The sequence below is a fragment of the Bufo gargarizans genome, chromosome 1 (genome assembly GCF_014858855.1).
Source record: "Bufo gargarizans isolate SCDJY-AF-19 chromosome 1, ASM1485885v1, whole genome shotgun sequence".
In the NCBI taxonomy this organism is placed as follows: domain Eukaryota; kingdom Metazoa; phylum Chordata; class Amphibia; order Anura; family Bufonidae; genus Bufo; species Bufo gargarizans.
Genome location: NC_058080.1, coordinates 419510387 through 419533857, shown reverse-complemented (window position 1 = coordinate 419533857; position 23471 = coordinate 419510387). Strand labels below are relative to the sequence as shown.

General features: G+C 43.3%; 1 protein-coding gene across 1 annotated transcript in view; it reads right to left on the bottom strand.

Moving 5' to 3' along the window:
• LOC122932216 (phospholipid phosphatase-related protein type 1-like) overlaps positions 1-23471 on the bottom strand; it is a 193034-nt gene that overhangs the window by 74443 nt on the left and 95120 nt on the right. Inside the window, exons 3-4 of the mRNA XM_044286509.1 lie at positions 18745-18933; positions 6138-6270 (exon numbers count right to left, since the gene is read on the bottom strand). Coding sequence (XP_044142444.1) covers positions 6138-6270; positions 18745-18933 — 322 coding nt within the window. The remainder of the gene's footprint in view (positions 1-6137; positions 6271-18744; positions 18934-23471) is intronic.

Genomic DNA, 23471 nt, shown 5'->3' with positions numbered 1-23471 from the left:
GTCAGCAAGGCGAGCCATGGCCGTGTAACATCTTCTAAAATGGCCAGAGATTTTCCTGGCCTGCCGCAAGACATCATGGACCCCGTAGTATTTGGCAACGAATCGCTGCACGACTAAGTTCAGGATGTGTGCTATGCACGGCACGTGTGTCATTTTGCCCTGTTTCATCGCGCTCAGCAGATTGGCACCGTGGTTGCACACCACTTTACCAACTGTCAAATTGAGCGGGGATAGCCACTGATCGGCCTGTGACTGTAGAGCTGAAAGCAGTGCAGGACCGGTGTGGTTCTTGGCTTCCAGGCACAACAGCAGCAGCACAGCATGGCAACGTCTCACCTGACATGTTAAATAGGTTCTGGGGAGCTTGGAAGGTGCAGCGGAAGAGGCAGTAGCGAGGAGGAGAAGAAGAGGCAGGACTGCATGCAATCTGTGGCGGTAACACCAAATCCAAATGGGTGCCCCGGGTTGCATGCTTGACAGCCGTCAGAAGGCTCATTCAGTGGGCAGTAAAAGTTATGTACCTTCCCTGGTCGTGTTTGCTAGACCACGTGTCTGTGGTCAGATGTATCTTGGCACAGACACTGTGTGCCAGAGATACATTCACTTGAAAGTGGCCATATAGCTCTGGGATGCCTTTCTGGGAGAAATATTTCCTTCCAGGGATCTTCCATTGCGGTGTGCCAATGGCCACAAATTTTCTAAAGGCCTCTGAGTCCACCAGTTTATATGGCTGTAGTTGGCGGGCTAGCAGTTCTGACAAGCCAGGGGTCAGCTGTTGGGCAAGAGGGTTATACGGAGTCATCAACTTTTTATGCTCGAACATTTGGGCCACGGAAGCCTGCCTTTTGCCAGATGAATGCGACAACAGCACGGTGGAAGGTGGAGTGGAAGACAAATGAGAGGAGAGAGAGGAAGGAGAAGAGGCAGGACGTGGAGCGCTGGGAGTGTGGCTTTGGGGTTCTGACAATGTTGCTCCCACTGGGCTCGGTGATGGGAGGCCAGGTGCCTTCTTAAGGCAGTCGTCCCTACGTGAGTGTTGAGCTTACCGCGACTTATGCGTTGACAGCATAGGCTGTAGAAGGCAACACTACTGTCAGCAGCTGACATGTTAAAAAAAAGCCCACAATGTGGAACCATGTGCGGGCGTCCTGAAAACGTGCCAGATGTTACCGTGCATGGTGGATGGCTTGCTCCAGAAACATTTTCAGTCTGCTTTTTCTTCCTGTGCACTGTGAGTTCTGCCTGCTTCTTCTTCTACCCCCTATCTGCTGCTCCATCTCTCCCTCTGAACTCCCCTGGTCTTACTCTCTTGTGGGCAACCACGTGACATCCATCGACACGTCTTCATTGTCACCTCCACCACCACTGACATTATAGATCTCAGAGTAGGCAGCAACAGCGGGGACCACCCTCCTAGGGCTGATCTGGGTATTGTCGTCAGACCTCTGGGTGGCGGCCGTTGCTACCTCCTCTTACTGACCTGATACCAAGAATGGCTCGGTAAAGTCTGGGAATGGATGGGAAAATATTTCCATTGACTGGAATGGAGGGGCTATGGTGGTGGTGGTGGTGGTGGCGTCTTTGGGTGTGCACACAGCAGAGAGTGAGGAGGGTGCAGAAGCGGAAGGCTGAGTGAGCCACTCAACCAACTCTGGTGCGTCCTTTGACGTAATCGCACGCACCTTCTCCAACTTCCCACTTAGGATCCAGCCTGGTGCACCTGCCCGACCCCTACCACCTCTGCAGAATAGCCTGCCTCTTCCTCTGCCTGTCATTTTCAAAATGACCCTGTGACAAATTCACTATAGAAGAGCAGTATTAGTGGAAGCAGGTATATTGAAGGCCTCAATCAATATTTGTTGGAAGCTGGTATATCAATCCCTTCTATCAATATTTTGTGGAAACAGGTATATAGAACCCCTTAATGAATATTTACTGGAAGGCGGTAAATCAAACCCCAAAATCAATATTTGATGGAAGCTGGTGTATTGCAGTCCTCAATCAATATTTGGTGGAAGCCGGTATATAAATCCCCTCTATCAGTATTTTGTGGAAACAGGCATATAGCTGCAGTATCTCAGCAGAACCACACACAACTGCTGCACAATACAAATGCACTATAATATGCTTTCTATGTTACAAGGTATATTATAGGTACATCACACCCCTCAATCATTTTTTTTTTTTGGGAGGCAACAGGTATATCACACCAGTTGCAATTAGTTATTCCAATAACGTTTGTCCCTCTATCTAGCTGCAGTATCGCAGCAGAACCGCACACAACTGCTGCACAATACAAATGCACTATATTATAATTTCTATGTTAGAAAGTATATCACACCCCTCAGTATGTCACACCTATCGATAGCACACTTATACCAGTCCTTAAAAGGACTTTTGTGGCCCTATTAGCTAGCCTTTCGTTTCCCTAACAGTATGTCCCTGCTCCACACAGCAAACTCTCCCTACACTGGCAAAAAACAGAATGTAAAATGGCTGCCAGATCGGGTTTATTTATAGGGTAGGGGGATGTCCATGTGCTGAAACGTCTCCTATCCAACCTGGTGGATGTGTCATGGGTCAAAGTTTGGCACTATGCAAAAGAAGTATGGCGTGTGCAAATATTATTGCCATATGTTCACATGTTAGGCGAATCGCGAACAAGCAAAGTTCGCCACGAAACGACCGCGGCTGAACAGCAAGGCCATCTGTAATCTCTAATAATGATGATGATAAAATACATAATGCTGCAATAATTCTAATATAATACATTATGCCAGTATAATAATAGTAATACAATACACAGGAATGTAATAATGATATAATACATAATACTGTAAAAATTTGGATATAATACATGAATACCTAATACGATTTATACAAAAGGACCAATTGTACCCACTTAGTAGTCTTAGAGTGTAGGAAAATAACGTTTTGGCACACATTATGACACATTATGGCCCACATTTATAAACAGTGGGATCACATTAGCTAAACTACTTTATTAATGTATGTTGTGTGACATTTATGACCGCAGGTTCCCATCTTCAGTAAATCTGTCACAACATACGGTACATCACTCTAAATAACTGGCAATCATAAATACATTTTTTAAAGCTGGGGCCTATGTGGAGTAGAGAAGTTACTTTTTATTGATTTGCACAACATTTTTATGTTGTTCTTTAAAAAAGTTAAATTTCATGTCCAAATTCTATCAAATCAGCAAGCCAGTTAGGCTGAGTTCACACGGGCGAGATTTCCGCACGGGTGCAATGCGGGAGGTGAACGCATTGCACCCGCACTGAATCCTGACCAATTCATTTCAATGGGTCTGTGTACATGAGATTTGTTTTTCACGCATCAGTTCTGCGTTGCGTGAAAATCGCAGCATGTTCTATATTCTGCAGGGTTTTTTCACGCAGCCCTGGCCCCATAGAAGTGAATGGGACTGCGTGAAAAATGCATTGCATTCGCATGCAAGTGCCGATGCAATGCGTTTTTTTACTGATGGTTTCTAGAAGATGTTTGTAAACCTTCAGTTTTTTATCACGCACGTGAAAAACGCATCAAAACGCATTGCACCCGAGCGGAAAAAACGGAACTGAACGCAATCGCAGACAAAACTGCCTGAACTTGCTTGCAAAATGGTGCGAGTTTCACTGAACGCATCCTGACCTAATCCGTCACGCCCGTGTGAACTCAGCCTTAGGCCTCATGCACACGACCGTTGTGTGCATCAGTGGCCATTGTTCCGTTTTCCATGATTTTCTGCAGACCCATTGACTTTCAATGGGTCCGTTGAAAACTCGGAAAATGCACCGTTGTTCATCAGCGGCCGTGATCCGTGTTTGCTGTCTGTCAAAAAAATAGGACCTGTCCTATTTTTTTGACGGACAACAGTTCACGGACCCATTCAAGTCAATGGGTCCGTGAAAGAACACGGATGCACACAAGATTGGCATCCGCGTACGTTAACCATGGCCGTAGGTTACTTTCATACAGACGGATCCGAAGATCCGTCTGCATAAAAGCTTTTTCAGAGCTGAGTTTTCACTTCGTGAAAACTCAGATCCGACAGTATAATCTAACACAGAGGTGTTCCCATAGTGATGGGGGACGCTTCTAGTTAGAATATGCAACAAACTGTGTACATGACTGCCCCCTGCTGCCTGCCAGCACCCGATCTCTTACAGGGGGCTGTGATCCGTACAATTAACCCCTCCCTCCCCAGTTTTAATTTCATTGGTGGCCAGTGCGGCCCCCCCTCCCTCTATTGTATTAACTCATTGGTGGCCAGTGTGCGGCCTCCCCCCGGCCCCCCTCCCTCCTTCTATTGTATTAACTCATTGGTGGCCAGTGCAGCCCCCCTGCCCCCCCTCCCTCTATTGTATTAACTCATTGGTGGCCAGTGTGCGGCCTCCCCCCGGCCCCCCTCCCTCCCTCTTTTGTATTAACTCATTGGTGGCACAGTGTGCGGCCTCCCCCCGGCCCCCCCCCCCATCATTGGTGGCAGCGGAGAGTTCCGATAGGAGTCCCAGTTTAATCGCTGGGGTCCGATCGGTAACCATGGCAACCAGGATGCTACTGCAGTCCTGGTTGACATGGTTACTTAGCAATATTAGAAGCATCATACTTACCTGCTGCGCTGTCTGTGACTGGCCGGGAGCTCCTCCTACTGGTTGCCATGGTTACCGATCGGAGCCACAGCGATTAAACTGGGACTCCGATCGGAACTCTCTGCTGCCACCAATGATGGGGGGGAGGGGGGGCCGGGGGGCCCGCACACTGCCCACCAATGAGTTAATACAATAGAGGGAGGGAGGGGGGCCGGGGAGCCGCATACTGGCCACCAATGAGTTAATACAATAGAGGGAGGGAGGGGGGCCGGGGGGGCCGCACACTGGCCACCAATGAGTTAATACATCAGAGGGAGGGAGGGGGGTCCGGGGTTGGCCGCACACTGGCCACCAATGAGTTAATACAATAAAGGGAGGGAGTGGGGGCCGGGGGAGGCCGCATACTGGCCACCAATGAGTTAATACAATAGAGGGAGGGAGGGGGGGCCGGGGGGGCGCACACTGGCCATCAATGAGTTAATACAATAGAGGGAGGTGGGCCGCACACTGGCCACCAATGAGTTAATACAATAGAGGAAGGGAGGGGGGGTCTGCCCCCTGCTGCCTGGTAGCACCTGATCTCTTACAGGGGGCTATGATACATACAATTAACCCCTGAGGTACGGCACCTGAGGGGTTAATTGTGCTGATCACAGCCCCCTGTAAGAGATCGGGTGCTGCCAGGCAGCAGGGGGCAGTCATGTACACAGTTCGTAGTATATTCTAACTTGAAGCGTCCCCATCACCATGGGAACGCCTCTGTGTTAGAATATACTGTCGGATCTGAGTTTTCAGGTTGTAACTCAAATCCAATGGTATATTCTAACAGAGGCGTTCCCATGGTGATAGGGACGCTTCAAGTTAAAATATACCATCAGATTGGAGAAAACTCAGATCCGATGGTATAATAGGGACTCTTGACTTTACATTAAAAGTCAATGGGGGACGGATCGGTTTGCAATTGCACCAAATTGTGTCAACGTCAAACGGATCCGTCCCCATTGACTTGCTTTGTAAGTCAGGACGGATCCGTTTGGGTCCGCACGGCCAGGCGGACACCAAAACGATTTTTTCTTCATGTCCGTGGATCCTCCAAAAATCAAGGAAGACCCACGGAAGAAAAATTGGACACGGATCACGGACCTACGGACCCCGTTTTTGCGGACCTTAAAAAAAAACGGTCGTGTGCATGAGGCCTCACACTTTTAACTCTGTTTACAAACTTTCATGTATGGTGTAAATGGATCTGTGTTCTGGTGCTAATGGCTATAAATACATCAAAGAGAAGAATTGACATTTGGAATAAAATGCACCAGTAAAGGCACAAATACATTAATAGTTGCCAGCACATGTCTTTAATTTTAAAAACAGGCAGTGTATGAGTGAGCATTGTGGAAGTCGGACTAAGCTATTTTGTCACCCTAAATTTTAGTCCTTATTGGCTATCCTTCAAATGCCCTAATTTACAGGGAGTCTTTCATGAAAAGGACAAAACAATTATACCATATACATACACCTTACCTATAAATCGTATGATTCGTCGGATAAGGGGATTCAAGTAACAGCATTCTCCAGTCAGAATCATCTTTTCTTGAATAATCAAGTTGTCTCTAGTTGACCGTATAAAGTAAGTTGCGATCTCACCAATAAATATCTAAAAAGATAGAATTATAAATATGTGGAGATACAAAGTTATTTTATACAGCATTTAAACGCAGAGCATTGTAAGCATTGCATCAAGAAAGAAATGTGTATATATATATATATATATATACTGTATATATATATGGTGTATATATACTAGCAGAAGGACTCTGCTTCGCACGGGTATATTTCATCTATTTAATGTTTCTGTGTCGTTAAAAGATATCGACAGTATCCCCTATAACAGTGACCTCTACAGTACCCCACCCTCTTAACAGTGAACTCCACAGCCCCTCACCCCTTAACACTGACCCCCCCCCCCCACAGTTTCCCACCTCCTTAAAATGGAACCTCCACAGCAACCCATCCCCTTAACTTCGACCTTTACAGCAGCCCGCCCCTTTAACAGTGAGTTTCACAGCACCCCACTCCCTTGAAATTGACCTCCTCAGGGGCCTGAACCCTTAACAGTGACCTATACAGCCCTCCACCCCTTAACACTGATCTCCATAGGGGACCGTCCCCTTATCTGTAACCTCCACTGTTCACTGCCACCTTAACAGAGACCTCCAAAGCACCTGTCCCCTTAACAGTGACCTCCACAGTACCCCGATCCCTTAACAGTGACCTCACAGTACCCTGCTAACTTAACAATAGCCTCCACGGCAGCTTCCCCTTTAATAGTGGCCCCTGCCCCCTTAAAAGTGACCTCCACAGTGCCCGCACCTTTAACAGTGACCTCCACAGTGCCCGCACCTTTAACAGTGACCTCCACAGCAGGCTGCCCCCTTAACAGTAACATCCACAGTGAATGGCCATTTAACAGTTACTTCCACAGTGCCTACCCCTTTAACAGTGACCTCCACAGCAGCTGCCCCTTTATTAGTGGCCCCTGCCCCTTAACAGTGACCTACACAGTGCCCTGTCCCTTTAAGGCTAGGGCTACACAACAACATTTGTCGTGCGACATTTTGTCGTACCAATGTCGTGCAACAATTTTTATAATGATAGGCTATAGTGTCGCACTGATGGCTGGATGGATGCATGTAGCAGTGTAGTTGTGCCCTATGTGTCATGCGACTTATTGTTGTCGTGTAGCCCTAGCCTAAAGCTGACCTATAGTGATGGACGAACATCGGCCAGGACGTTTCACAAACGCGCGTTCGCGGCGGGCCCCATTCACTTTAATGGCAGGCAAACCTGAAAAACCTTCAAGTCATATTTGCAGCCAATACTTACTGCAGGCCAGTGGAGTACAGGCCCCAAACATTAGGCATTCACTGGACAGAAAAGAACAAGTGATTATGTGGCTGGAGGTACATTAGGCGGTCACTGAATAACAATTTTACTGCAGGCCAGTGCAGTACAGGCCCCAAACATTAGGCATTCACCGGACAGAAAAGATGGAAGGCGAACCTGAAAAACATTCAAGTCATATTTCCAGCCACCAAATACTTATTAGAAGTGCACATATAGTCCCACAACATGGACAGTGACATACCAGAGGTGGGTCAATGGCAAAATTTCTACAAAAAATATGTATTTTAATAAGGGGCCAAATTTAATGTGTCTTAACCCCTTAAAGACACAGCCTTATTTCACCTTAAGGACCAGGCCATTTTTTGCAAATCTGACCAGTGTCACTTTAAGTGGTGATAACTTTAAAAACGCGTTTACTTCTGAGATAGTTTTTTCATCACATATTGTACTTCATGACACTGGTAAAATGAAGTAAAAAAAAATCATTTTTATTTATAAAAAAATACAAAATTTACCAAAAATTGGGAAAAAAATTGCAAATTTCTAAGTTTCAATTTCTCTACTTCTATAATACATAGTAATACCTCCAAAAATAGTTATTACGTTACATTCCCTATATGTCTACTTCATGTTTGGATCATTTTGGGAATGACATTTTAGTTTTTGGGGGCATTACAAGGCTTAGAAGTTTAGAAGGAAATCTTTGACTTTTTCAGAAATTTTCAAAAACCCAATTTTTAGGGACCAGTTCAGGTTTGAAGTCACTTTGTGAGGCTTACATAATAGAAACCACCCCATTCTAAAAACTACACCCCTCAAGGTATTCAAAACTGATTTTACAAGCATCGTTAACCCTTTATGTGTTCCACAAGAGTTAATGGCAAATGGAGATAACATTTCTGAATTTAGATTTTTTGGCAAATTTTCAATTTTAATCAATTTTTTCCAGTAACAAAGCAAGGGTTAACAGCCAAACAAAATGCTATATTTATTGCCCTGATATTGTAGTTTGCTGAAACACCCCATATGTGGTCGTAAACTACTGTACGGGCACACAGTAGGGCATAGAGCAAAAGGTGCGCCGTGTGGTTTTTGGAAGGCAGATTTAGCTGGACTGGTTTATTTACACCATGTCCCATTTGAAGCCCCCCTGATGCACCCCTAGAGTAGAAACTCCCTAAAAGTGACCCATCTAAGAAACTACACCCCTCAAGGTATTCAAAACTGATTTTACAAACTTTGTTAACCCTTTAGGTGTTGCACAAGAGTTATTGGCAAATGGAGATAGAAAAAAAACTCCATAAAAGTGACCCCATTTTGGAAACTGCGGGATAAGGTGGTAGTTTTGTTGAGACTATTTTTAGGGTACATATGATTTTTCGCTTATCTATATTACATTTTTGTGAGGCAAGGTTACCAGAAATAGAAATTCTGAAATTTCATCTCCATTTGCCAATAACTCTTGTTTGTAAAATCAGTTTTGAATGCCTTGAGGGGTGCAGTTTCTTAGATGGGGTCGCTTTTATGGAGTTTTTACTCTAGGGGTGCATCAGGGGGGCTTCAAATAGGACATGGTGCCCAAAAAAATGGCCATCAAAATCTGCCTTCCAGAAACCATACGGCGTTTCTTTCCTTCTGCGCCCTGCCGTTTGGTCATACAGCAGTTTACGACCACATATGGGGTGTTTCTGTAAACTTCAGAATGAGGGTAATAAATATTAAGTTTTGTCTGGCTGTTAACTCTTACTTTGTTTTTGAAAAAAATATGGATTTTTTGGCACCGTTTTAATTTTTTTACCATGTTAATCTGAGGGGTTGGGGGGTATTTTTATAGAGCAGATTCTTACGGACGCGGCAATACCTAATGTCTTCTTTTTTTTTATTTATTTATGTTTTACACCATATCATCTTTTTATAAAAAAAAAAAAACATTTTAGTATCTCCAAAGTCTAAGAGTATTTTTTTTTTTTCTAGCCGATTATCTTAGGTAGGGGCTCATTTCATTTTTTGTGGGATGAAGGGACGGTTTTATTGGCACTATTTTGGGGGGCATATGACATTTTGATCGCTTGCTATTACAATTTTAGTGATGTAAGGTGACAAAAAAATAAAAATAAATTCACAGTTTGTCATGGGGTATTTTTATAGAGCAGATTCTTGAGGACGTGACGATACCTAATATGTCTACTTTTTTATTTATTTTAGTTTTACAAAATAATATTTTTGAAAAAAAATACATTTTTTGTTTTAGTTCCTCAAGTCTGAGAACCAGTTTTTTTATCCGATTGTCAGTGGCTAAATTGGGATATAAATGTAGTACTCGATGATCGGGGCACATGTCACACTGAGTAGTGGTGTCCTTCCGTATCCCCCTCTTGTGACACACTCTGCACTTTTTTGGGGTCCGTCCCTTCTTTCCAGTATGGGGGACCACACCTAGAAAGTGTTGGCCAGGGATGATCCGGGCACCTCTAGTTCCCGAGGTACTCCAGCCTGCTCTTTCCCGGCCAGAAAAGATCAGGGCCTTGAGGACCGCCTCATAGAACTGAAGGAATTTCCCTGTGTTGCCAGCGCTCTGGGACAGCACAAAAGAGTTGTACAAGGCAACCTGCACCAAGTAGACCGCAACTTTTTTGTACCATGCCCAGGTTTTGCGCATGTCATTATATGGCTTGAGGACTTGATCAGAGAGATCAACTCCTCCCATATACTGATTGTAGTAGACGATACAATCGGGCTTGAGGACCGTTGCCGCGGTACCTCGCACAGGGACAGGGGTGATGCTGTTACCGTCCATTGTGGACAGTACAAGGACATCCCTCATGTTCTTATATCTGACCAGCAACAGGTTTCCACTGGTAAGGGCATGGGTCGCACCCCTGGGGATAGGTACCTGGAGGGGGTGGGTAGGGAGGCCGCTTGATTTTTCCGCACGGTCCCACAAGCGGACATGGATCTGGTGGTGAGGCACTGGAACAAGGGGATATTAATATAAAAGTTATCCACGTACAGTGGTAACCCTGATCTAGCAGTGGGTGCATAAGGTCCCACACAAGTTTCCTGCTAACACCCAGAGTGGGAGGACATTCTGGGGGTTCAATACGGAAATCTCGCCCCTCGTACACACGAAACTTGTAAGTGTACCCTGAGGTACTCTCACAAAGTTTGTACAGCTTCACGTCATACCTCGCCCGCCAAGAGGGAACTGTCATGGAACCATGAACCAGACGTACAACAGAGATAGGTGGAATAAGAAGGCTTTATTGAAAATCAAGCCGTAGCTAAAGTCCAAACGGATGGCTAAACTGAAGCAGGGTCTTGCGTAGACGGAGGTCAGGAACCAGGAGGGTAGTCAGACGTAGCCAGGATCAGGAACCAACGGGGTAGTCAGACGAAGCCAGGATCGGGAACCAACGGGGTAGTCAGACGAGGCCAGGCTCAGGAACCAGAAGCAGCAGCAGTCTTTGAAGCATGTGCACACAGGAGGACCAAGCAAGGAACTGAAGCCACAGACCTTCTATATATATGAGCTAGGCATCCAGCTCCTCCCAGTGGGAAGGAGGAGCCGCAGGGTGGGAGGCTACAAGAAACCCAGAAACCAAGATGGCCGCCAGCACATGTCAAACGAAGGAGAACAGTGAGAAGGTAAGACCATGACAGGAACATACTGGTGGAAAAGGAAGCTCCCCTTCAAAGCAATGAGAGACTCTTCAACCGCGACCTCCCTTCCAGGTACATAGGCCTGTACAAATATGGCCCCAAAGTGATCGATGACCGGCCTGATTTTGTACAGGCGGTCATAGGCAGGATCACCTATCTCCAGTAATGCCTGACACTAGGTTTCTTGACTAGGCCCATGTGCAGCACGAGGCCCCAAAACGTCCTCATCTCGGCTGCACTGACCGGAGTCCAGCCACCGGGCCTAGCCAAAAAGGAGCCCGGGTGTTGAGCAACAAACTGTTAGGTGTACAGGTTTGTTTGCTCCACCATTAGATTTACAAAGTGGTCACTGAAAAAAAGACTAAAGTAGTTGTATTCAGTGAAGCCCACTGTAGAAATCTGGATTCCTGGTTGGCCTTCAAAATCAGGAATCACAGGCTCAAAATGCTCTGGGGTACACCAGACAATTTCACCGGCAGGGGGCTCGGGTGAATTTAACTGGGTGCCGGAAAACTAGTACGAGCCCCAGGCCTGCTTGTTCTAGGGTGGGCCAAAGGGTCCCTAGAATGGCGGTCCCCTTGCTCCGCCTGGCGGCATCTCCGACGCCTTGGGTGCTCATCATCACCGTCCAAAGTTGATCAGGTGTGCGATGTGCTAACAGTGGCCGGACGCTAAGAGTGCCGGCCACAGTCAGCATACACACACAAAAAAAAAACTGCTTGCGCCCCAAAAAAGTTGTGGGTGGGGGCAGGGGGGCAAACTGCAGCACCCCTGGGGGGTCTAGGGTCACGCAGCTGTGCTGTGCACCCCAGACACCTGATCTAGGGTGATGCAATCAGATTTTTTTTTAATTATTTTTCCCCTAACTTTCCCTGAATATCCCTGCCTAACCTAACCTTTCCCTAAATACCTGGTGGTGCTGGGGCACAGATAAGGGTGCTGGATGATGCTCTGGATCTCTCAACAGATCAGGGTGCTGGCTGGAGAAACATACAGCGCTCCTCTCTCCTCAGGCTCCCGGACTGAAAAGGAGGAGGAAAGGAGCGCTGATGTAATTTGAAATGCCCGCCCCTGCAGCCGACCAATGAGAGCGATCCTGAGAGGTGATGTCACCATCACCTCTCAGGATCTAAGGATGGTGATTGGTGGTGTATTATCACCATCCTGTTCCGGGTTATCGGGTCACCAGTGACCCGAATAACCCAGAAATGCAGCAAACCGCAGGTCTGAATTGAACTGTGATTTGCAGCGATCGCCGACACGGGGGGGGGGGGTCACAGGACACCCCGACGCATTGACCCGCGGTGCCTGCTGATTGATTTCGCGCGGTGGTGATCGGAAATACACAGGACATACAGGTACGCCCTGTGTCCTTAAGTACCAGGACATCAGGGCGTACCTCTACGCCCCGTGTCCTTAAGAGGTTAAAGGGAAACACTCAAAAATGTGCCATGCTGGAGCCTAGAATATTTTTATTTTAGGCCACGGGAGTACGGGCCCCAAACATTGGGCATTCATCTGACAGAAAAGAACAAGTGATTATGTGGCTGGAGGTATATTAGGTGATCAGTGGATAACAATTTTACTGCAGGCCAGTGGAGTACAGGCCCTAAATATTAGGCATTCACTGGACAGAAAAGAACAAGTGATTATGTGGCTGGAGGTACATTAGGTGGTAACTGGATAACAATTTTACTATGGGCCAGTACAGGCCCCAAACATTAGGCATTCACAAGACAAAAAAGAAGAAGTAATTATGTGGCTGGGAGTATATTAGGCGATCAGTGGATAACAATTTTACTGCAGGCCTCCATTTGCACTAAATTGGAAGTGGTGGAGTGCCTTGGCTCCTGCTCATTGTCCAGGAGAATGTCGTCCTCGGTCTCCTCCCCCAGCCACGGAAAACACCAGGTATCCCCGAAAAGTTTAAAGTCCCCCTCAAAGCCTGCTCTTCTTGCTCCTCATCCCAGGCACCATCCTCCTCTGACTCCTCTTCAGACTCCTGCTGACTTGTCTCAGGTGGAGTAGCTCCCCCGGAAAATCATTCAGCATTGCGACTTCCTCATCTTCCAGCTCCTGCTCCTCGATGGCTTGATTAATGACACAACGCAATGCATGCTTTGTCTCACCAAAAACAAGCCCTCATACTGCTATGTCACTGGAAAAATAAAAAAGTAATGGCTCAGGGAAGGCATGGAGTAAAAATGAAACAGGAAAATCTTTGTCATAGACAGGATTAGAAATATTCCATGTATTGTGGCTGCAACATGGATGATGTTTGGGTGAATAATCCCTAAGGGAAGTTTGCTTTTTTCAGAAAAACACCACCATTTTTGTGGTAATGTTTTAATGCAGTTTTTTTTGCCAAAACCAAAAGTGAATTTAAAAGAGTGGCAAATATAAAGGAAGGACAAACTTCTACCAAAAAAAATCCTGCAGTGCTCTTAAAAAAATACAAAGCCACCCTAATGAAAAGTAGTAATGTAGATACTTATGCAAAATGTAAAACACTCCTCCCAAAATGTTTGAAGAGTTCCCTCTTTGCTTCTTAACTAGGGATAAGTGAACCTATGGAAGTTCGGGTTTGCCGGGTTCGGCCGAACTTCAGGTCAAAGTTCTGGTTCGGGACCCGAACTTGACCCCGAACCCAGACCCCATTAAAGTCAATGGGGACCCGAACTTCACTTTATTATTTTCCGATATAGCATGGTTATAAAGGGAAATAATAGCATTCTTAAGACAGAATGCTAAATAAAATGGCCATTGAGGGGTTAAAAATAATAAAAATATACTCTCCTCATCCGCATGGCGCGATCAAGTGGATGAGGTGACTTATTTTTTTTTTAACCCCTCAATGGCCATTTTATTTAGCATTCTGTCTTAAGAATGCTATTATTTTCCATTATAACCATGCCATGAGGGAAAATAATAAAATCACCCGAACTTCAGTGAAAAAGTTCGGGTTCGGGTCCGGGTACGCGAAATCACAAAGTTCGGTATGAACCCAAACTTTGCAGTTCAGGTTCGCTCAACCCTATGCTTAACCCCTTAAAGTGGTTGTCTCACCATAGCAAATGGCATTTATTATGTAGAGAAAGTTAATATAAGGCACTTACTAATGTATTTTTATTATCCATATTGCTTCCTTTACTGGCTTCATTTAATTTTTCCATTACATTATACACTGGTCGTTTACATGGTTATGACCAACCTACAATCCAGCAGCCGTGGTCATGCTTGCACACTATAGGAAAAAGCGCCAGGCTAGGAGCACTCCTACAGTCCCACTTTTTCCTAGTGTGTCAACGTGGCCATCACTGCTGAATTACACAGTGGTCATAACCATGGAAATGGGAAGTGTAAATGTGATGGAAAAATTAATGAAGCCAGCAAAGCAGACAATATGGACATCCACAATATATTAGAAAGTATATTAACTTTATCTACACAATACATGCCTCTTGCTGAAGTAAGACAACTCCTTTAAAAATCATCCACTGTACTTTTTAATCTTTTGATTGTTGTAGCCCATACCACTGCATGATCAATGGGAACTCCCCCTATGACCAGGTCATGGGGTTTCCTAGTGACCTGATTGGATACTGGGGAGCCATCTGCAGTTAGTCCTGAGGACCTACAAATTACCCCAGAGCTGTCTCTCAGTAAGGGTCCATGGACATGACTGTATGTATTTTGCGATCCACAAAACATAGATCCACAAAAAATACAGATGTTGTCTGCATGGCATCCGTATTGCATCTGTTTTTTTGCAGATCCATTGTAACAATGCCTATCCTTGTCTTCAAAAAAGACAAGAATAGGACATGTTCTATCTTTTTTGTGGAACGGCCATGCAGACATACAGAAACGGAATGCACACATTGAAGTGAATGGTTCTGCATACGGGCCGAAAAAAAAGACAAATACGTATCCTGCTGCTAGGGCACACTTACAATGTTATGCTAATATATTATATGTTATAATATAGTAATCCTATGATGGGATTTAAAAAAAATTATAATCAAAACAAAGATGCCATTCTGTTATATAAAATACATTTTATCATACACATCTAATATATAAAGCTGAGTTTATGTATGTGTGCGTGTCTGTATATATGTCCGCTAAAGAAATCCACACCGTCGCATTCACAATCACGAAATTTGGCACACTGGTACATCGGTTGTCCGGGAAGGTTTTAGACTGGGTCTCAGCTCTCTAGGATGTACCGCTCCTGAGATATTCCCAGAAAATGCTAATATGGCACATCACATGACCTACATTAGCCAATAGAAGCCTGCAGGTCTTTCTCTTCATATCCCAACTGCCATACACACGGTCACATGTCACTTATCAGCCAATAGAAGCTCGCAGGTCCTTAGTCTCCACATACACACAGTTTTTCACCAGGTTTCCATAACAACCGAATCATTTTTCTTCACTGCTGCAGGTCAGATTTAAAGGGGCAGGGAGCTGTGGGTGACACTGTTAAGGGAGTGGAGTGCTGTGGAGGTCCAGTTCAGAGGGCAGGTAGGGTGGCCATTCAGGCCACCCTCAAAAGACAGACTTAAAACCCTGCCACCAGGTCCTGCTAAGTCACACCCCCATTCAGGTTAGGCCACGCCCCTACCACTTTGCCGCCAACGGTGATTGAAAAAATGAAGGTAAAAATCGACTTCTGCCAGCTTTAGGGGTGGGAGGGATGGTGACTTTCTCCCTGCAGCTCACGCTCAGACAGCACAATGCTGCTGTTTGAGAGTGAGCTGTTACATTCCTGCGTCCGTCTAGGCCCTGTGTCAGACAGAGGACAGGGAGTCTGAAAGCCGGACTGTCCGGCCTAAAACCATACCTCTGGCACCCTAGGGGACGGGCCATTATTGAGGTTAGTGTTAAGGGGCAGATTGCTGTAGAGGCCACTGTTAAGGGGACGGGGTGTTGTGGAAATCACTGTTAAGGAGATGGAGTTCTGTGGAGGTCACTAATAAAGGGGCGAGCTGCTGTGGAGGTCACTGTTAAGGGGGCGCGATGCTGTGGAGGTCACTGTTAAAGTGGCGGGTACTGTGGAGGTCTCTGTTAAGGGGGCAGGGAACAGGGTCTGCTATGGAGGTCAGTGTTAAATGGCAGGGTGCTGTAGAGGTTACTGTTAAGGAGGTGGGGTGTTGTGGAAGCCACATTTTAAGGGAACAGAGCTATGTGGAGGTCACTCTTAAAGGAGTGGGATACAGTGGAGGTCACTTAAGGGAGTCGGGTACTGTGGCAGTCACTGTTAAAAGGGCAGTCTCTGTGGAGGTCTCTGTTAAGGGGGCCAGGAATAGTGGAGGTCATTTAAGGGGAGGGTGCTGTAGAGGTCACTGTTAAGGGGGTTGGCCCCTGTGGAGGTCACTGTCAAGGGAGTGGGGTGCTGTGAAACTTACTGTTAAAGGGGCAGGATGCTGTAAAGGTCAAAGTTAAGGGGGAGGACAGCTGCGGAGGGACATTTTAAGGAGAAGGGGCACTGTTGGGGGGGTCAGTGTTAAGGGGTGGGGGGCTGTGGATGTTACTGTTATAGTGGATACTGTCGATATCTTTTAACAACACACACAAACATTGAATCAAATAGATTAAATATACCCATGAGAAGCTGGGTACTTCAGCTAGTCTAATATAAAAATAAAAACTACACATATCCACACAACCATAATACCCTGAAGCAGCAGCATTTATTAGGTTATTTAGTATGAAACATGAACAAGATTAACAAAAAAAAACTACCTTTCATCAGCAAAAATATAGTAATTTACACTGTAATAGACATATACAATGCATTTGGAAAGTCTTCAGACCCTTTAACTTTTTTCGCTGTTGATGATGTTTCCCGCCTCAATCTGAACTTAATACCGCATTATAGCAAAGTGAAAACCAAATATATAAATTTTTTAAATTTATTAAAAAGTAAAAATGTTGTATGACACTTAAAATTTAGCTCTGTGGGCCTCCCGTTTTTTTTAATCATCATTCAGATGTTTTTATACCTTGATTAGAGCCCACCTGTGTTACATTCAGTTGATTAGACATCATTTGGAAAGATACAGTACACTCCTGTCTATATAAGGTCGCACAGCTGACAATGCATATCAGAGTAAAACCAAACCATGAGGAAGATAGTACTGCCTGTAGAAGTTTCAGAGAGGATTGTGTGGAGGCGGAGTGTAAAAAATTACTGCTGCTCTGAAGGATCCCAAAAGCACAGTGGCCCCATAATTCTTAAATGGATAACAACCAGGACTCTTCTTAGAGCTGGCCACTTCTTCAAACTAAGTAATCAGGGAAGAAGGTCCTTTTTAAGTGAGGTGACCAAGAACCTAATGTTCACTCTGGCTGAGCTTCAAGGATCCTATGAGTAGATGAAAGAAACTTCCAGAAGGTCAACCATCGCTGCAGCACTTCTCCAGTCTGGGATTAATGGCAGATTGGCCAGAAAGAAGCCTCACCTCAGTAAAAGACACATGAAAGTCCACCTGGAGTTTGCAAAAAAGCAACTAAAGGACTCCCAGACATTGAGAAACAAGATTCTCTAGTCTGTTGAAATGAGATTGATTATTTATTTATTTTTTTACTTCAGTTTGTATAAGCATCAAGTCTGGAGAAAACCAAACACTGCTCATTACCTGCACAATACCATCTCTAGAGTGAAGCATAGTGGTAGCAGCATCATGCTGCGGGGAAGTTTTTTAAAAGCTGGGGCAGGGAGACTTGCCAAGTTTAAAGGAAAGCTGAATTGCCGAAGGTTCACCTTCCAACAAGACAATGACCCTAAGCACACAGCCAAGATAACACAAGATTTGCTTGGGGGCAACTCTCAAACATCTCTTGAAAGACCTGAAAATGGCTGTCTACTGATGGTCCTCATCCAACCTGACAGACTTGAAAGGATCTGCGAGAAGAGTGGTGAAAAATCCCCAAATCCAGGTTTGTAAACCTTGTGGCATCATATCCAAGAAGACAGGAGGCTGTAATTGCTGAGTAAAGGGTCTGAATACTTGTGTCAATGTACAGTAATATTTTAGTTTTTCCCTTTTCAATAAGTTAGCAAAGATTCCTAGCATTTTGTTTTCACTTTCACAGTATGTGGAATTGAGTGCATAATTATGGGGAAAACTATTTTTTATTTTATTTTAGAACAAGGCATCAAACATGGGCCTAATAACAAAATGTAAAAACGGGCCTGAAGACTTTGTGAAAGCATTGTGCACTGTAATTTATATGTACCTAAGAACAATGCCAAAAAATAATAAACTTTCTCCAGCCTAAAACAAGACCTCAGACAGCCACATAAATGTAAAAAAAATTATGGCCACTGAAATGCACATGCAAAAATATAAACATTTTCCAGGTCATTAAGGCCTTTCTAGGCCTGCTATTTAAAGGGGCTAATTACTAATACCTCTGAATTGTTTTAGGAAACTTGTAAAGATGTTTCAAAATTTAGAGTTATCTTGTTTGAAATGTTACATTTTTACAGCAACTGGGTGACTAAAAATGGCATTTAAATAATTAAGAACGCTTAGCAATCTGAATTACTTACAATAGCTGTTGGTGTCGCTGCCAGCACACAGTACAGCACCAGAGGGGAAATGAAACTTTCATCCTCGGTCCCTGGGTATGGTTTCATTAGATTTCCATCCTGACAGAAGAAGCCTTGAATGTGCACTTGGAAAGTATCTGTGCACTCAAAGTAGTACGCAAGTAGAACAGTGCCAGCCATAATGACGAGCTGAAAGTAAAGCATATTAGGTTAAAATCCAGAAACCAAAAAGTCCTTAATGTGAGAATAAGCACCACCAAACAAGATTGTCCCCATCACTGGAGTGATCTTCTCATAACTAGAGCTGTTACGTTGCAGTGTTGATGTATGGCATACAGTGTCTGATACATAAGCCTCTTGGCAAACCCACTTGAACCAAATGAATTGGTCTGAACGTCTGATCGAAGTCTGGCCTCTGCATGTTAACAGAAGGATATGTGCCTTGAGCAGCCGATTTATCAAAGGGCATAGTCATGTCATTAATGAGGCAGATCAATGCAGCTAAGGGCAGCATCCACGTCACATTCTGTTGAAGCACTGTAACACCAAATACTAGGAAAAGATGTAAGAACCTGTATATAGAAAACTGGCATTTCAGATCTGATGTCACAGCTACAACTCACCTCTTTAAAAGAGGAATTTCATGTATCGTATAATAAATTAATACATAAAATACCACATCATTCTACATGGCTGATGAAAAACTGATTTAAAATAGATTATATTTTTGTTCTCATCATTAATAGGCAAATCGTGGACAGGCTCTAAGCACATTTGCATTGCGTTTTCCATTTATAATGGAAACTTTACTGCAGTGCCATATACGTGGTATGATGGATATCACTGGTGACCTATGGACCCCATCGACTAATAAGGGGGTCCACTAGGTTTCATTTTTTTGTATTTCTATTCTTCTTGTCAAATCGTACAGCGGATGTGATGTAGTAAACTAAAGATAACAGCTTCAAAAAACAAAAGCTCAATGAGTTACTAAGTAGAAGCATCATTAATTTAATAAAGTCAATTTGCAAAAAGACAGGTTCACTTCAATTATGAATGTACATTATATGTCCTCAAAATACCTCCAAAAGAGTTGTCCCACAAAAAATATTCTATATTTTTAAAACGAGCACCTGGATCTGAATAATTTTTAACTGCATATTATTAAAAAGCAGCATAGCCAGTTATTTAATAAAATCAATTGGCATAGCGCCACCTACTGTTTAGTTCCTTAATTCTCTGTTCATCTCTCTGAGGCAGACACAATTGCTCAGTTCCATGCTTTAATTGCCACCAGCCATATCTTCAGTTAGAAGATGTGACAGTTACAGGGAGAGAGCTGCAGCAGAAAGGTCAAGCCCCCTAAGCTGTGGTAGGGAGAGAGTTGTACAGAAAGGACATACCCCTGAATTGCCAGCTTAAAATAAATCTAGCGATTTTTTGAAAAGTTTGATTCGGCTGATTTGCCGAATAAAAAATAAAAATTAGCTTTGTGACAAATTACTTCATCGCAAAGCACATTTTTTTGTAAGTAGTGAGTGCAATGACAGGGAGCTGCGATAGCGCCGCCCCGCGTTATTGTACCCCTCAGATGTGTTCATAAATGATTGCGACATCTAAGTGTAAAAACGGTGTGAAATTAACATAATTTTTTTTTTTTTATCAAACTTACTGCGACCCCAGAATTGCAAAGAAATCCAACACTGCTGATTTGTTTTGTGATTCTGGGGTAATGATAGATATTAAATCTGTAAAATGCTAAACTATGCTCCAGTCACTATATAATTGACATTACTAATCATATTATTTTAATAAGTTAGCTCAACACTTTTATTTACTATGTTATTGGATTTTATATGTACATACATGTAATATACAATATTTTCTGTGGCAAATTTATATGCACGTTCCTGTTTCATAATGAATGTTGTACGCATTTTTTTGTATATGATTTACACATTATTGATTAATTGCACACTTTTGGTTTAAATATTTCCTACCTCATGTATAACATAAAGGTTAAAAAAGTCCTTTGTCAGGAAAAAGGGTGAATAAGTCATTTTGCTTTCTCGATACAGTGGTCCCTCAAGTTACAATATAAATAGGTCCCTGGCGACCACTGTATGTTGAAACCAATGTAACTTGTGTCGATAACTCTATGGAAAACTAATAATTCATTCCAAAGCCCCAAAATATCACCCCAAAATAAGAGAGTCTGAGAATTTAAAGGGAATGTGTCATCAGAAAATTATGTATTGTTTAAATCAACTTTTTAGGTGCATATTTAAAAAAAAAGTTTGATAAAAATACTAAAGTCCTACAGTTTTTGCAATAACCACTAAGCCTAATAATAGACACCACTTCTTGGTAACTTGCAAAACTTTGGTTAATAACTTTGGCCATCAATTTTTAAACTTTAAAAACATTTTAAAACATGAATCTGATGTCGTTTCAGTACCGACTGGTACTTCGGTAACAAAGACAACTTCGGACGCCTGTTCTAAAATGGTTTTGAAGTTTAAAAATCAAATCCTGAAGTCCCACAAGACTTTTATGATAACTTACTTCGCCTTGAAGGAGCCCATTTATTTGAATGCTGTATGGAGACAAATCTCTGTACAGCATTCAAACAACGTTTTGACTGAAGCGACTTCGGATCTACGATCTGAAGCTCACATCGCTCAACACTAATTATCATCACAGATGGGATTGCAATAACAGGTCACACCTCTATATATATAGATATCACAGGATCCACCATTCACAATAGGTGATATCACAGCTTATCTACTCCCTCCTGACCTCTGTACAGATCACCCAGAATGCCTACAAAACTCCCTCATAGAGTTAAGGAGGTCCCCTCCTGTCCATTGTGTATATGGCCCATGGTGGGTGCTGTAAAGCATACAGTATCTCTAAATGCTGTTAACAACTGCTCAGGCAAAATGGCTGCTGCCACACTCGTGTTCAGGAAACAGAATAAAAAAATCGACAACCATAACATAAAAGCAGATTAGAAAATAAGGATATGTTTCCCTATCTGGTTCAAACCAGAACAAAAGAATTATATGTAACACTTTCCATTAAAAAAATAAGACAGATAAAGTGAGTCCTTACATAAAGTGTTACATAGAGATTATGTAAGCTGTAAAACACTTTTATGATTAGGTCTTGAACTTCTTCAGGATCTTGCAGAGCACATAGAGTACATGAAAAATAAAATGGTGATACCCTCACCTGACATCCAATGGAGACCTTCATCCTGATAAGAGGGCATTACAGGACATGTAGTACAGTACTTTACTGTAAAGAGATGCTACCTGGTGTTTTACAATAGAAAAAGCCATGTCAATTGGTTGGCTTCAAGTCTGAGGCATTGTATGTGGAGTCTACTGTCAACTTATGATGGCGCAGGAAAGACCATTGTAAGTTTTTGTAAGCTGTTACTGTGAAGCAGGTAAGCAAGTTGAAGATGAAATTATCTCCAAAAGGCATAAAGTTAAAGATGACACAAACAATTTTCTTATTTTCATCTTTTACATTTTAAAAATAACAAAAAAGAAAAAAAAAAGGTACCGAAGCAAAACTTTGGCCACCCTGCATGGTTAGTACCTGGCAGCACCCCTTTGGCAAGTATCTTGTAAATGCTTTTTGTAGCCAGCCAAGAGTCTTTTTCAGTTGATATTAAGTTTGCTTCCTGAATTTGCTGGAATTTCATTGAATCCATTCTTCCTTCTACCAGTGAAATGTTCCCTGTGCCATTGGCTGTAACACGACCTCAATCATGATTGATCCACCCAATGCTTAATGGTGAATTTTCATGAAATTCTGTGCCCCTTTTCCTTCAAAGATACCTTTGCTTATTGTGGCCAAATATTTGACCTCACAGGATGCAGGAGAGGTTTTCTTCTGATTACTTTTTCATGTGTGAACAGTGGAACAATGTACCACAACTCCAGATTCTGCTAAATCTTCCTGAAGGTCTTTTCCAGTAAAGTGGGGGTTCTGATTTGCCTTTCCATAAATCCTACAAGCAGCTGTCAAGGAAATTTGTCTTGGTCTTCCAGACCTTTTCTTTTTTTTTTTGTAAATTCTTTATTTTTGAAGAATTTTCAATTATATAGACAAACAACAAGACATATTCAGCGTCTATAGAAATCAAGGCAATTGCAAAGCAAAATAGCCACTTGGGTGGACATTCCCCACACAAGTAGACATATATCATATATCAAAGGTGCAAGACAGTTTATACATTGTAGACATGTAAACAGAGAATACCCAGCTGTCCGTTTTAGAGAGATAAGCATAAAGATCTATGTCCAGTGATATATGGGTGCATCATATGCCTAGACCCTGAGACTTGATAGAACTGTCAGAAACAGTAACAACAACACTAACATACATCAACCTACATCAATACATCAATAGTCGGATATGTCCTTTGGGATATCTGGAGGTCTGGGAACATAAATGGTATGTATCTATCGAAGTGGATGAGAGATGGAAGCAACCTACTATATATTCGGGTAACACTGGGTAGAAAATAACGTGTTCTAGTAAATGGGTGCTAAATGTATGGCCTGAGAAAAGGAAATTATATTCCATTCCAACAAGGCCCATTGAGGTCAGGCCCATCGAGAACGTATAAGAGGATTAGAAGATACATCTCATTGTGTTGGTATGCCAAACCTAGTTACCTAGGAAAGATTTGTGAAAATGTAACCATG